Source organism: Zootoca vivipara, chromosome 2 (assembly GCF_963506605.1).
Source record: "Zootoca vivipara chromosome 2, rZooViv1.1, whole genome shotgun sequence".
Lineage (NCBI taxonomy): Eukaryota > Metazoa > Chordata > Lepidosauria > Squamata > Lacertidae > Zootoca > Zootoca vivipara.
In genome coordinates this window covers 14,243,650-14,259,863 of record NC_083277.1, presented here as the reverse complement: position 1 = coordinate 14,259,863, position 16,214 = coordinate 14,243,650, and the positions used below count along the sequence as shown (strand labels likewise).

Sequence of the window (16,214 nt, the reverse complement as noted above, 5' to 3'; positions counted from 1 at the left end):
CACGATAAAAGATCAAGCATTAAAAACTTCCCTAAACAGGGCTGCTTTCAGATTCAGATGTCTAAAAGTCAGATAGTTGTTTATTTCCTTGACATCTGAAGGGAGGGTGTTCCACAGGGTGGGCGCCACTACTAAGAAGGCCCTCTGCCTGGTTCCCTGTAACTTCGCTTCTTGCAGTGAGGGACCCACCAGAAGGCCCTTGGAGCTGGACCTCAGTTTCCGGGCTGAATGATGGGGGTGGAGACATTCCTTCAGGTATACTGGTCCGAGGCCGTGTAAGAGACCTATTGTGTTTTATCTGTGATGGCTTATTCATACGTACAAATCATATTCCTACGTATTGTAATAGGAGCTGCTTTTCCCAGCATAGAGATACATTTACAGCAGGGGTGGGGAAACTTTGGCCTTCCAGGTATATCCCATCAGCCTCAGCAAGCATGACCAATGGCCAGGGTTAGGGGGAGTTGAAGTTCAGCAACATCCAGAGAACCAAAGACTCCACACCCCTCAGTTAGAGCAAAGCCAAAGGGTTGTTTTTGCTCAGCTTTGAAAAAGAATGGGGAGGCATTCAGGAGAAAGGGCAGGTGGGGAGGGGAATTTTGGGGGTGGGAGTCCCCTTTGAATATAAAACTGCCCCACCCCATCTTCCTCCTGCCCAATGTGGTGTTTGCATTTCTAAGCTGGTTGTCGTCCCCCCCCCCACACTGATGTAGGGGATACGGCTGACCCGCGTATAATTGGGGGCTGCGTTGCTGGAATCCTTGCACTCATCTTGGTGGGAGTTGTTGTATTCCTCATCTGCAGGAATCGTCGCTCACACAGCATCAGGTACTGAAATTTGGGTTTTTTATGTATGTTGTTTAGACTGGAGTTTCCAGTCTATGAAAACATCAGTGTGTGTCTGCAAAATACTGGTTTCTGAAAGAATTCAATATGTCTCCACGCAACCATGAAGATGTAACATACATTTAAAAGGTAAAGGGACCCCTGACCGTTAGGTCCATTCGCAGACAACTCTGGGGTTGCGGCGCTCATAGAATCATAGAATCATAGAGTTGGAAGAGACCACAAGGGCCATCCAGTCCAACCCCCTGCCAAGCAGGAAACACCATCAAAGCATTCTTGACATATGCCCGTCAAGCCTCTCCTTAAAGACCTCCAAAGAAGCAGACTCCACCACGCTCATCTTGCTTTATTGGCCGAGGGAGCCGGCATACAGCTTCCGGGTCATGTGGCTAGCATGACTAAGCCACTTCTGGCGAACCAGAGCAGCGCACGGAAACATCGTTTCCCTTCCCACTGTAGTGGTACCTATTCATCTACTTGCACTTTGATGTGCTTTCAAACTGCTAGGTTGGCAGGAGCTGGGACCGAGCAACGGGAGCTTACCCCGTCGCAGGGATTCAAACCGCCGACCTTCAGATCGGCAAGCCCTAGGCTCTGTCGTTTAGACCACAGCGTCACCCATGTCCCCACCCACATACATTTATATTCTGATACAATCAGACCAACAGCGCCACCTAGAGATGCTGAGGTTCAATATGCCTTAGAAGAACTCATGAATAGGCAAATATCCTTGGTTTTATTTCTGAATCCACATTCCAAGTTTGATCTTTTTATTTTTGCAATGACCCAAGTGGACAGAAAAGACTAGCTTTTACGTAATGGAAAGTTGGCACTAAAGTGGAAGCATTCTCAGAAATTCCAAGAATTTTTCCCCTAGTCCACTTACATCAGAGATGGAATTTTTCTCGCTATTGGTCCAAGCTAAGATCCAACTCTGTTATGTGACCAAATTTATCAGTCTCTCAGAGTCTGATAAATATGTGCTCTGTCACCCCAGAACTTTCGTCTCCTTGAAATCTAGGGTCATATCCAATGCTACTCATACCTAGAACATACCCATTGACAGCAATGGACACAACTGACTTAGGTTTATTGATTTCAATGGGTCCCCTGGATACAACCCCTGGTCTCCAACCAGATGCTGTGGACTTGCACCGTCTCAGGATCTCTGCCCTGTCATCACATGCTTTGAAAGCCATGACTCGGCTCAAGCATCTAAAATGTAACTAGCCAATCTTGAACTAGCATACAGTTGGAGCTGTATGGTCAGAGTCTCAATTTACTGTGCCTTATCAGAAGTGTGTTGTTGGTGGTTATATAAAATGCCCACTCAAACACAGCACATTTCTTCTGTCTGAATGAACTCTGAACAGCTAACGCGCAGAAAGCATTTCTCTGTCATTCTTTTCATCCCCAGTGAGACTACGAAGGCGAAGGAAATGCAAGGGAGCAAGGACCCAGCTGGTGAGTTGCAAGGCTTTTGTCTTACTTATGGCTCTTTCTGACGCGGCAATTATTGCATGAGGATGATGGGAGTTGGAGTCCAATCCCCAGGGCTGTGGGTTCATTCTCCCTGTCTTATGCCCTTCTTTCGATTCCAGGACCAGAAGGATCTTCAAAGAGAAGAGAGGAAGCAGAACCTGGAATGGAAGACCACACCTACATGGAGGTAACTTCCAACAGGGTAACTTCTCCTGTTCCTTCTGAGGATAAACTGGGGACTTGTTCCTATTGTTATAGGACTTGAGGGGTTGGTTTGGGTAAAAGGCTTAATAAAGATCAGGGTTCAAATCCCCACTTAGTCATGAAGTCCACTGGGTGACCTTTATTTTTTTTAAAAAAAAATTAAACAAAGTAATAATAATACAAATAAAAATGTAGATCCCACCCCTGAGACCATTATTTATCATAACTATCCAACTTTCCAAAAAACACCAAACTACTTCTTGAGATGGTTTGACCCCTTTCTACAAATTCCACAAATATCTTCCCTATTTCGTCAAAGTCATTTCTCTTCCATTTCCCCCTTCTTACTTTGATAGCGCACATTAATTTATCATTAATTGCTGTATCTCACACTTCTTTATACCATTCCCTGGATGACCTTGAGCCATTTGGGCCAACCACACGCTTTTGGCCTAAACTACCTCACAGGGACGCAGGTGGCACTGTGGGTTAAACCACAGAGCCTAGGGCTTGCCGATCAGAAGGTCGGCGGTTCGAATCCCTGCGACGGGGTGAGCTCCCGTTGCTCGGTCCCAGCTCCTGCCAACCTAGCAGTTCAAAAGCACCTCAAAGTGCAAGTAGATAAATAGGTACCACTACAGCGGGAAGGTAAACGGCGTTTCCGTGCGCTGCTCTGGTTCGCCAGAAGTGGCTTTGTTATGCTAGCCACATGACCTGGAAGCTGGACGCCGGCTCCCTCGGCCAATAAAGCAAGATGAGCGCCGCAACCCCAGAGTCAGTCATGACTGGACCTAATGGTCAGGGGTCCCTTTACCTTTATACGTCAGATGAAGTGTATATACCAGGACAGGGCCCTGTTTCGACAATTCTTCTTCAGCTGGAATAAGTTAAGTATACATTCATTAGAGACCCTCTAAGAACATGGGATCTTGGGGGGGGGGGGGGAACAACCCTGTTCAGAAACCAGTTAAGTCCCCAACTTCCTGTGTGGAGCCTGAACCCAGAACACAAGGTGCAAGTAGATAAATAGGTACAGCTACAGCGGGAAGGTAAACGGCGTTTCCGTGTGCTGCTCTGGTTCGCCAGAAGCGGCTTAGTCATGCTGGCCACATGACCCGGAAGTTGTATGCCGGCTCCCTCAGCCAATAACGTGAGATGAGCACCACAACCCCAGAGTCGGTCACGACTGGACCTAATGGTCAGTGGTCCCTTTACCTTTACCTTTTACCTCACAGGATTGTTTTGGGGACGGGAAAGATTCATGTACATGTCACTTGATCTCAGAGGAAAGGTAGGATATTAAATAAATAAATATAGAAAGTTCAGCTTGCAGGCTTCCCATTGGCACCCGCCTGACCCTTGTGGCCAAAAGGATACTGGACAAGATCGGTCTTTGGTCTGATCTAGCCAGGCTGTTTCTTAAAACTATCTGTTTATGCCTTGTGTCTCTTTTCTCTTTCCCTACCCAATGCCATCCAGGGAGCCGATCAAATCGAATACTCAGCTCTAGAGTTCAGAGAGGCTGGAGGGTGCCAGACTAAGATGCATAACGGGACGCCAACGGTTGTATACGCCGAAATGCCCAAGAACGACTTAACCCAGAGGGTTGGCTAGTTGTTGCTGCTGCTGCGCATTTCAAGGATCGCGAGTGGAAACAATTCCTTCCAACGAACTTAGGAATTTCTGCAAACGTTTTAACAGCTCCGGGTGCCAGGGAAGCTTGACAGGACACCATCTGAAGAAGTGTGAGCAGGAAGTGTTAGCAGCCGTGAACTATTGGGGTCAGAGAAGGCGGACAAGTGGCGGCCATTTGAAATGAAATTTCCTGCCTTTGGATTACAAAATATTAGAAACCACACGCACTGCAATATATTTCTGTCTCCTGTGAATTGCGCAGTGGCAAGTTCAGAAGTGCCGCTTCGTGATGGTCACAGCCATACTCCTTCTAAAATTCCACAACCTGCTAAGATTATACAACCATTTCATAATCACTCAATAATAATACTTAGAGATGCATAGCAATGTCTCCATGGGTTGGCCGTCAGGTAGATCTACTATTTTCTGTGCACACACACCAGATGCAAAGGAAAGAGGAGCAGGCAAACAGCCTCAGTCATGATCAGTAAACCTGTGTTTCTTCCTGCCAGGAAACGTGAGGTCTTTTTTGGGCATGCACTGAGGCATTTCTGTAGATGCCTGGACACCTTTGATTGAGACCCAGTGTGGTGTAGTGGTTAAGAGCGGTAGGCTTGTAATCTGGGGAACCGGGTTCGATTCCCCGCTCCTCCACATGCAGCTGCTGGGTGACCTTGGGCTAGTCACACTTCTCTGAAGTCTCTCAGCCTCACTCACCTCACAGAGTGTTTGTTGTGGGGGAGGAAGGGAAAGGAGAATGTTAGCTGCTTTGAGACTCCTTCGGGTAAAGAGGGGTATCAAATCCAAACTCTTCTTCTTTCATTTTTTAATAACATTTCCTCAATATTCCAGATCGGCACAAAACGGCAGAAGTAATGATTGTAATCAGTGCTTTTTTTCGCTAGAAAAAAAAGGTGCCGGTATTGCATACCGTTGAGGGGGGAAAGCACTACTACTACTACTAATAATAATAATAATAATAATAATCAACAACAACAACAACTGCTGCTGCTCCAAGTCCAGCAAGGATTTGGAGTTTCTCTCATGAAAGCCTGTTTCTTCCTTTCCTTCCTTGCCTGCAGGGGCATTTTTTATTTTTATTTTTTAATGCAGCTGCTTTGTGCAAAAACTCCTCTGTGCAAAAGAGTGGTTTTAAAAAAAAACCCCACTGGGAACTTGCATCCATTCTTATCAGCTGATGGAAGGAAAATGGATGTAAGGGGTTTGGTGGTAGTTAACAACAACTCTCGTATGACTTTATGTAGTACTGGATGAACCAACAGTACAGCTAAGCACATGCTCAGGACACCAGAAAAGCAGGAGCACAAAAAATTAAGAAATAATAATAATAATTTGACATTTGATTTTTTGAAAAATGATTGAAGTAGTCATAATGGGGGAGAAAATCAGAATTTTCTTTACAGTCCACTCCACACCCTTGCCCTGCCCCCCCCCCCGTTCTATTTTTATTTATTACTTATTCCTACCTAAACCAGGGGGCACCTACCAGTATAGATACAAATGGAAATAATGTGAGGAAATCATGTGTTGCAATGTTTTACTTTTTTTTTTAAAAAAAAGTTTATTTTACGGTTTAGCATGGTTTTCATTTTGAATGACGTGGCGGGCTGCACCATGACATTTTCAGTGCTTAGGGCCTCTAAAGGTCTTAATCTGGCCCTGACTGTGATTTAAAGAAGAGAAAGCATTTGATGGGAAAGGGGTGTGTGTGTGCGCGCGCACGCATGCCGTGCCCACACACTATACCTTTTGAAACGCCTTAGAAGCACCATCATTCCCTCAAAGAATTCTGGGAGCTGTAGTTTACCCCCCACAGAGTTGCAGTTCACAGCACCGCTTTAACAAACCACAAGGCCCAGAATTCTTTGAGGGGGCAAGAATGCGCTTTGAATATGTTTTAAAATAGGGTTGCCATATTCCCCAAAGTGAAAATCCGAACAAAGTTGTTGAGCTTTTTCTTTTTCTTTTATAGTTTGTACACAGCCAGAGGGGGGGGCAGCAAGCAGATAAAGTGACAAAAAGCAGGCCTGTTTAAAGGAAGCAGGAGGCTGGGGTGGCTTTTGGGGACATGGAGCCTGAGGAGCAAAAGTCATATGTGGGAACCTCTTGTTCACTGTTTCCGGAGGCTTTGAGAGGAAGCAGCAAAAGGAACTGTGCCGAGGAGATGTAGAAGTTGTGGTTGCCAATGTTAAAGTGTGGGTGTCGGAAGTCACGGCGTCAGACAATGACCGCGTACACCGTGCTGCTGTCTTGAGTGCAAGCAGAGGCGGATTTCCTCCGGGGATATTCCAGTTGTGCATAATGAAGGGAAGCAGGTCCCTGGGAGGAGAAGCCGGCAAGAAAAGAGAAAGGGCGATTTAGGGAGTGGAATGTGCAGCGCGCCTGCCCCGACTTATATCCTAGCCCCGAGCTCCGCCAGGAATGCCCAGCCGGTATTTACCTCCTCCAGACTCTTCCTCTTGTAAAGTTCCTCGTTCACTCTGGCTGGATTTATCACAGAAGCGCAGCCTTGGGGTCGCCGTGACCAGTGGGATGAAACAAACATGAAATCGTTTATCAGTGCAATCTCTCTGGGCCGTTTGTGGAACTCCCCACTGTGGGAATTTCACGAGGAAAGATCCCTTCTCCCAACACGATGCTCTCCAGATATTGTTGGAGGAGTGCATCTCCCACCAACCCCTGACCACTGAACAGTTTGGAAGACGAATAATAATAATAATAATAATAATAATAATAATAATAATAATAATAATAATAATGTATTATTTATACCCCGCCCATCTGGCCGGGTTTCCCCAGCCACTCTGGGCAGCTTCCAACAGAAAAATAATAATCAATTAAACATTAAAAGCCTCCCTGAACAGGGCTGCCTTCAGATGTCTTCTAAAAGTCTGGTAGTTGTTTCCCTCTTTGACATCTGTTGGGAGGGCGTTCCACAGGGCAGGCGCCACCACCGAGAAGGCCCTCTGCCTAGTTCCCTACAACTTGGCTTCTCGCAACGAGGGAACCGCCAGAAGGCACTCGGTGCTGGACCTCAGTGTCTGGGCAGAATGATGGAGGTGGAGACGAAGCTTTTGTTAAATGGCAAAAGGAAGAACTTCTCATTCATTCCTCACCTGCCCTCTCCTTTCTTCCTCTCTGCTTCCTGGAAAGAAAATTGCAGGGGTCTTAGGGCTACATACATTTTATGGTCGACATGGCAACATCAGCAACAGCGGTACTCTGAACTAAACTCTCCATTTCTCCTGCACCTGTTTATTAAGTCATTAAGTCTTCATAATGTGTGTTTTTCCCCTATCCATGATGGGGATTGAGAATGACACACTACGATGCCATCATAATACAAGTGCCATTTCATTATACCTGCTGGTTCTAAGGGGTTGTTTTGATCTTAACCCCGCCTGGTATTAACAGGAAGGCCCAGATGTGTGTCAACATAGAGCAGGGATATGAAACTGTCTTACATTAAAATGTCAGAGTACTGGTCTGTCTGCTGCAGGGATGAGGGAACCGATGGCTCGCCAGATATTGTTCAACTCCCATCAGCCCCAGGGGTGGATCTACTCTGAAACTCATGAAGCTAAAACTTCAGGGCCCCTAATCCTGGAGGAGCTCCAGAAGCAAATTTAGTCCACATTGCTTAAATTTTAGACCCCCAAGCTCCACCACGGTTGTCAGCTTCTTCCTCCTTAGTCTCAGCGTTGACCTTGGTGGATGAGGACTAAACTTGAATGAGTTGGCTTCTCCTGTCATTGGCTTTGGCACCACCTACTGTTGAGCTCCTTGTCTCCCACCCTATCAGGCTCCATGGACACCAGACAGCACTGCGTTCACCGCCGCCAAGTCCATCCACGGACGTGGGTGGCGCTGTGGGTTAAACCACAGAGCCTAAGGCTTGCTGATCAGAAGGTCGGCGGTTCGAATCCCCGCGACGGGGTGAGCTCCCGTTGCTCGGTCCCAGCTCCTGCCAACCTAGCAGTTCGAAAGCACGTCAAAGTGCAAGTAGATAAATAGGTACCGCACCAAGCGGGAAGGTAAACGGCGTTTCCGTGTGCTGCTCTGGTTTGCCAGAAGCGGCTTTGTCATGCTGGCCACATGAGCTGGAAGCTGTACGCCAGCTCCCTCAGCCAATAATGCGAGATGAGCGCCGCAACCCCAGAGTTGGTCACGACTGGATCTAATGGTCAGGGGTCCATGACTCACCTGGTTGCTGGCTGCCTCCTCCACATCCACACGGCTGTTCCAAAAGCAGCCAGGACCAGAGCCAGACCAAGGAGCAGCAAGGCCCAAATCCAGATTTTGGTGCCCTTCACTCCACCGGCTTCTGCAGGCGCAGCGTCCGTTGTCTTGGCAGTGGCAGGACTTGGCGAGAGAAATGACACCAAATAGGGAGGCTGCTCAGCAGAAGCAGAACCTTCAGGGAAGGGTTTGGATATTGTTTTGAAATGAGGAACAAACGGTGATTTTCACCCTAACCTCAAAATCGCCCGTTGGCCTTCCTTGGAAGCAAGAAGGCCAGCCAGTGTAAGCAGTCATAGATTCATAGAATTGCAGAGTTGGAAGGGACCCTGAGGGTCATCTAGTCCAACCCCCTGCAAAGCAGGAATCTCCATCCTGAGTTAGATGGTCCAATAGCATGACTCTGCATTAGCAGCTTCATATGCTCCTATGGACTTGGGATCTTCTGCAGGTGCTCTGGCAATATCTTTGGTTGGTCCTCACTCCTGAACCTCTGTAACATAATTGATCCCTCGTGGTGGAATACCAGCCCTGAGATGCTGGGAATAGCACTTTTGTCAAGGGATAGTAGGAGACAATCCATCTCAGGTCTACAGGCCTGGCTCTTGTGCATCCAAGATTCACATAACTGAAAGCATTTTCATTTAGGCAAGCCGACCCAGCCAAAATGGCATGCCATTTTATTGTGTGTGTGTGGTTGTTTCCTGACCTGCTCCACCAAACCTTTTTTTAGTTGAACTTCCTGGGGAGCTGAAACCTCAACTTTTTGTACGTACCTGAAGGAGCGTCTTCACCCCCATCGTTCAGCCCGGACACTGAGGTCCAGCTCTGAGGGGCTTCTGGCGGTTCCCTCCCTGCGAGAAGCAAAGTTACAGTGAACCAGGCACAGGGCCTTCTCGGTAGTGGTGCCCGCCGTGTGGAGCGCCCTCCCATCAGATGTCAAAGAATTAAACAACTATCTGACTTTTAGAAGACATCTGAAGGCAGCCCTGTTTAGGGAAGCTTTTAATACTGGATGAATCATTTTAATATTCTGCTGGAAGCCGCCCAGAGTGACTGGGGAACCCCAGCCAGATGGGCGGGGTATAAAAAATAAATTATTATTATTATTATTATTATTATTATTATTATTATTATTAACACTGCTTATTGCTACACATATAACAAAAAATGTAAGTATGTCATCACGCTGCAGTTCCCTTGATAGCCCACAGATGGCACTGAGAACTACAGCATGACCACAGACTTCTGAGAGCAGCTAGGTCACCACAGTGGTGTTGTAGTAGGGTGAGGAGAAGGGAGATGGATATTTCATATTGTCATACCCTCCAATAAGTTGGGTCCCAAAACTGGGACCCACATCTTCCTAGACATGCTTCCGCGCATGACGCACGTAAGATCATGGAGCCCAAAAGACACGCTTTTTTGGGAGGCGTGCTCTCACATGAGAGCATGGAGCCCCCCAAAAGAAGAGGAGGAGGAGGAGGAGGAGGAGGAGGAGGAGGAGGAGGAGGAGGAGGAGGAGGAGGAGTTTGGATTTGATATCCTGCTTTATCACTACCCTAAGGAGTCTCAAAGTGGCTAGCATTCTCTTTTCCCTTCCTCCCCCACAACAAACACTCTGTGAGGTGAGTGGGGCTGAGAGACTTCAGAGAAGTGTGACTAGCCCAAGGTCACCCAGCAGCTGCGTGTGGAGGAACGGAGACGAGAACCCGGTTCCCCAGATTCTCTGCTGCGCCAGAGAAGTGGACACGGAGCAATGGATTCAAACTACAAGAAAGAAGATTCCACCTAAACATTAGGAAGAACTTCCTGACAGTAAGAGCTGTTCGACAGTGGAATTTGCTGCCAAGAAGTGTGGTGGAGTCTCCTTCTTTGGAGGTCTTTAAGCAGAGGCTTGACAGGCATATGTCAAGAATGCTTTGATGGTGTTTCCTGCTTGGCAGGGGGTTGGACTGGATGGCCCTTGTGGTCTCTTCCAACTCTATGATTCTATGATTATGAATCTACTGCTCTTAACCACTACACCACAAAAGCCATTTTGGGGCACTGTGAAAGATTGAGCCCCTGCAAAAGTGCTTTTTCTGGGGCGGGATAAATTGTGTGGGATCGCAGCGCCCAAAACGGCCATCATGCTTTTGCCTGAAAATGGGATATCTTGGTTTTACCAGGACACTTGCAAGGTAGGTATTGTTTTATACACAAAATGCTTAGAGGTTCCTGTTGATTTAAGTGGTATGTCAATCTTATCAAATCAAATGGAATAAGTAGCGTTGCACTAGGTGGGATTTCTTCCCTCCCTTTGGCACTGAGATGGAAAAAAGCTGTACCTACTGCAGTCTTCCTTTTCTGCGCAAGTCTTCAGGGCCTAGGTGGGGAAACCTGTGGCCTTCCAGATGTTTTTGGACTCCAACTCCCATCAACCCCAGCCAGCATCAGCCAATGGCCAGGGAGGATAGGAGTTGTAGTCAAAGAACATCTGGAGGGCCACAGGTTTTCCATGCTTGCTTTAATACAGAGGCTGGATGTAAGCTAGACAACCGCACAGAGTATTTCAAAATTACCTGCGCCCTTCTCTCGGACGGGTGGCTCCAAGCAAATTTCAGATACCCAAGTGTGATTGGCAAGAGAGTGACATTCCCAGCGCCCCCAAGCCCTCCGCCGGGTGGACAGTAATTGGACAAAGGACCCGAAATTGCTCTTCTCGAACCAGTGCTCGTTGCCCAGCGGTTTTGAGTTTAGCATCCAGCGAAAAGAGTTTGGCTTGAAGTTGCCTGGCGAGCGGCAGTGACGGCAGCTGAGTCGCAAAGAGGAGGCGTTGAGCCACCAGAAGGAGACGAAGACGTTGTTGTGGCAGCCTGGGGAGAGAAGAGGAAAAGGGAACAAATTAGCAGGCCGAGCTCCAGGTTCAAAGAGGTCCTCAGGAAAGTACCATATTTCCCTGTGTATAAGACGCCCCCATGTACGTCGACCTCTATGGTTCTGGCCTTTTTTTGCTAGCAATGGAGGGCATCTCTGATCTGCCATTAAACCTTACTCACAATGCCCCTACTGGAGCAATTATACACGGGCCAAATCCACACTATAATTTTAAAGCATTATAAAGCTCATTAAGGGTGCTTTTCCTCGGAGTGGTCAACCCCTCTTCCCAAGGAACTCTGGGAATTGTAGCTCTGTGAAGGGAACAGGGGTCTCCCAAGAACTCTCAGCGCCCTTAACAAACCGCAGCTCCCAGAATCCTTTGGGGGAAGCCATGACTCTCAATGTGGCGCCATAGCGCTGTCAATGAACAGAATTGTGCGGAGTTGACTATGATGACTCACTTGGCCATTCCAAGGCAAGGGTCAGTGCTAGGAGTCAGAAGGGGTGCTGTCAAGGTACTGGGACCCAGCAGAAACACAAGGGTGCTGTGTGCCAGCACCTGGCCTGATGAACAGCATCGCTTGGCTGAGGGCACTTGTGGGAGAGATCCTAGAAGTGGCTGCATTTATTATGCTAATTTTTTGCTAGCTGCCTTCCTATAGCTTAAGATGGTGGGCTTGCAGCTGCTGTGAGAAGAGGATAAAAGGCCATGATAAAAAGAGCAGAGATCCCCAGATATGGAAAGAAGATAAAAGTCCCTACCAGAGAAGGATGGCAAGCCAAGTTGATGGATTATGCCGAAATGGCTAAAATGACCAGAAGAATCAGATACCGGGAAGACCAAAATTTTAATAGGGAATGGGGAATGGGGAAATTTTATAACTTACCTTAAAAACCATTGTAAACCGTTAAAATTGTTACAGTGATAGGATTGGGATAACACTTGTAATTTAATGGTGAATTTTGGATACAATGGAGAAGTAAAAGATTTGGATTATTATAAAAGATGCAGGAGGAAATGAGTAACAGTAGGACACACAATGGGGAGGAGGGAAGTCCAGGAGATTCTCTGGAATCTTGTTTCAATGTTGTATGTTGGATACATGGCTGTAAAATTTTAATCTGAAAACCGAATAAATTTTTTTTTAAAAAAAGAAGAAGAGCAGAGATCAAGAAAGGAAGGAGAGACGTATTAGCCAAATGGAAAGCAAGATGGTGCACGAGGGATGAGCCTTTTTAACAGCCCCCACTTGGGCAATAAGATTCCTGCACTGCAGGGGGTTGGACTAGATGACCCCCGGGGTCCCTTCCAACTCTCCAAATCTGTAATTCTGTCGCAAGCCAAGAACAAGGTGGCCTTGTCTTCTGTGTTACAGAGGCCACTCTTCTATTCAGGGCCAGATTTAAGTAATTGTTGAATTGAAGTACAGTTAAGAAGTAGTATATTAATAGTGAAATGCAATTAAGAAGAAGTATATTAATAGTGAAATAATTATTAAGCTCTAACTTAAAATGATTGAGGGCCCATGTCTTACATCATAGGAGCCTACGCAACACCAAACACTGTTGCTGTATGTAGGTTTTATTTTATTTGTTTTTTTTATCTTATATTTTGGAAATTTACATCCAGTTTTTTCCTCCTTTAATTTTTTTGGGGGCCCCCAAGAGAGTGGGGCCCTAAGCTACAGCTTGTTTAGTGTAAAGTGGTACCTCGACTTAGGAAGATGATCCGTTCCACGGCCGTCTTCGTAAGTCGAAGTCTTCGGTTGTCAAAGCGCCACTTCTGCGCCTGCGCCGACCGCGCGCACCGCTTTGCACAGGCGCAGAACTACACGCGGGGCAAAAAGACTCCCAGGGTTGTCACCTTCGGAAGTCACAACCTTCGGAAATCGAATCGTTCGGTTGTCGAGGTACCACTGTGTTTGTAAATCTGGCACTGCTTCTATTTCAAGAAGTCCCATGTTTGAAGGTCATTGGAGAGAAGGCAGACTCTTGTTATTATTTGAGAAACATACCGGTACCTGCGGTCACCTCCAGCACGGTACGAGTCTCCAAGCCGTTGGGCAAACGGCAGACGTAGGTGCCTGAATCGCTCATGACCAGATTCCGGAGGGCCAGGGACCCTGATGTCTGGTTTGCCAGCCGCTCCTTGAACCGAATAGGAGCCACTTCATTTCCAGTAAGGCTCCAGGTTATTTCTACGTAACCCCTTTGGACCTCAGCACACCTGGAACTCAGAGGGAGCCAAAACCAACGGGTTCGGGGGCTCACGGACTCGCAGGGAAGCGTGGCCTGCTCCCCAGAAGCGCGGACAATTCTCTCGGGGACGAAAGCTGGTGGAGAAGAGAAATGGAAGTCTTGACGTCTCCTCTGCCCAAGCCCCATCCCTCCTCACCCCACACTTGCAAGCCCCCCCCCCCAAGCAACAAAGGCAGCTGCTTTATACCGAGTCAGACCATCAGTCCATCTGGCTTAGCAGTGTCTACACTGGCTGGCAGCAGCTCTCTGGGATTTCACACACGATTATATCCCAGCCCTACCTAGAAAGTCCAGGGATTGAACCTGGAAACTTCTGGATGCGAGGCAGGTGTTCTGCCACTGAGCTGTGACTTTGATCCGCCCTCTTGATTCAATTTTTGCTTTGGAGAGTCTGCTGTCTGGTTTATTTGAGCCTTGTCTTCCTTTATTTCTTCCATTTATGATTTTCAATTTTATACATTTCAATATTTTTACAATCATTTTAACGTTTCTAAACTTGACTTCCTTCCCCTCTCTTTCTGCGGTCCCTTTATTTTATTTTATATTTTTTGCATGTTCCAAATTAATCTTAACTTACTCATTTATCCATCTACTTTAAATATATACTCATATAAAACTGCAGGTTATTACAACAACCCTGCCAATGTTCTTATCTGTTTATTTGTAAATATTCAATAAACCATTTCCATTCTTTCATTAAAAAGTTTGTTATCTCGATTTCGTTTCTCTTTTTTCTGGTGAGTTTCGCCATTTCTGCATTTTCCATAAGTTTTTGTATTCAGTCTTCTTTTGCTGGGTATAAAATTTAAAATAAAAATAAAAATAAAATTTAAACAATAAAATTTTGCTGGGACTTCTTCTTTCAGATTTTGGGCAAGTAACATTATTGCCACTGCAGTTGCATACATGAATAAATTTAGGTAGTTCTGTCCCTATAATTCCCCAAAAGCCTCGTATTCCTGCCCTGCCCTTCCTCTCAGTCACTTTCTGACTTGGCAACAGCAGACCCCTCCATGCCAGGATTCTTCAAACGCTTTATTCACAAGCATCAACACGGCGCCCACTTTTCATTATTTAACCATACAGATCTGTGTCCTGTTCTCTGTTCTCCCATGCCAAACCTTTCACTTACCAAAAAAATCCCAAAAAAATCCTATATATAAAGAAATAAAATAATCCTGCTGATTACATCCGTGTTTGGGAAGCAAACATTCGGGGCCAAATGACATCTTCTCCCAACCACCACCCATCCTTCTCCTTCTTGATCCTCACAGAAGGATCTATTACCGTTCTCTTTCCTCAGGACGAATAATCCTATCAGTATCCTCAGCCAACAAAACTCCATATTGTTCAGTGCTCTGCCATTTATTTCATAACAATAATTCCCGAAGCGAGAGGGTGAACTGCGCTGAACAGGAAGGAAAGCATTATTCACCAAGAAATGTTATCTCTCCCTGTGGTGGTGTCTTGGGCATTTCTAAGAAAAGTCAAAGGGAAAAGAGCTACATTTAATCACCTCCCGGCAGACACAGTATAACTGGATGTGAGCCAGTGTGGTGTAGTGGTTAAGAGCGGTAGGCTCATAATCTGGGGAACCGGGTTCGTGTCTCCGCTCCTCCACATGCAGCTGCTGGGTGACCTTGGGCTAGTCCTTACCTTCCAAGTTCCGGACTGCAGAATCCGGGACCGGCAGCCGTGTGACACTGGAAGTTGCGTCGACGTAACTTCCGGTGTCGCTTTGCCCTTCTATGGGCACCAAAAATGGCCACCGCCGGCTTCAAAAGTAGCTTCTACGCATGACCGGAAGTGCATTGACGCAACTTCCGGTGTCGGGCCGCCCATCTATAGGCACCAAAATGGCCGACACCGGAAGTCACATCTACGCACGTCCGGTCATGCGTTGAGGCGACTTTTGAAGCCGCCGGCAGCCATTTTTTGTGCCCAAAGAAGGGCAAATCAGAAAAAAATGGCTGCCGGCAGGAGAAAATAATGGAGAAAACGGGAGACGAAGTGATACGGGGGACCACCGGGAAAAGGTAAGTAAAAACGGGGGTTTCCCGGGGGAAACGGGAGACTTGGCAGCTATGGGCTAGTCATACTTCTCTGAAGTCTCTCAGCCTCACTCACCTCACAGAGTGTTTGTTGTGGGGGCGGAAGGGAAAGGAGAATGTTAGCTGCTTGGAGACTCCTTAGGGTAGTGATAAAGCGGGATATCAAATCCAAACTCTTCTTCTCTTCTTCGCCGGAGAGGAGAATGAGAGCCTGGAAGGCTGGCTCACAGTCATTTAGGATTATTTTCTATTCGCCCAAAAATGGAAATCTCAAGAGTTATCCTCGATTGCAGAGTGGCAGGCGAAGGTGTTGGATTATATGGAAATGGCCAAACTGACGTGGAGAATCCGGGAACGGGATGATACGAAATTCAATAAAGAGTGGAGTAAATTTGTGGACTATGTGAAGGATAATTATAAGAATTTAAAAACACTGGCAGGATTGTAATAGATCCTACAATGTTGATTTGGTATTGAAAAGTGATAAAATGTGCGAGTAGATTGAAATAGATTACCTGCTGAGGGAGAGGGGGAAGTCAAAGCTTGGCAAAGCTATTTGTTGTATATATGTTGATTATAATTTGTTTGATGTCAATGAATATGAGAAAATATTAA

General features: G+C 46.6%; 1 protein-coding gene across 2 annotated transcripts; it reads right to left on the bottom strand.

Annotated features, from left to right (window-relative positions):
* Nucleotides 1-6,214: 6,214 nt before the first annotated feature.
* LOC118076117 (uncharacterized) lies at nt 6,215-14,931 on the bottom strand. 2 transcript variants are annotated; one of them, XM_060270954.1, is made up of 8 exons: nt 14,836-14,931; nt 13,305-13,622; nt 10,992-11,285; nt 9,204-9,281; nt 8,392-8,602; nt 7,305-7,333; nt 6,629-6,696; nt 6,215-6,507 (listed from the first exon to the last, which is right to left on the bottom strand). In XM_060270954.1, exons 1-8 carry the CDS (start codon nt 14,891-14,893, stop codon nt 6,406-6,408), a joined length of 1,158 nt encoding a protein of 385 aa, XP_060126937.1. In that variant the 5' UTR covers nt 14,894-14,931; the 3' UTR covers nt 6,215-6,405. The 2 variants fall into 2 exon arrangements, with proteins under 2 accessions (XP_060126937.1, XP_060126938.1); XM_060270955.1 differs by having other exon boundaries at nt 13,311-13,622.
* Nucleotides 14,932-16,214: the final 1,283 nt, after the last annotated feature.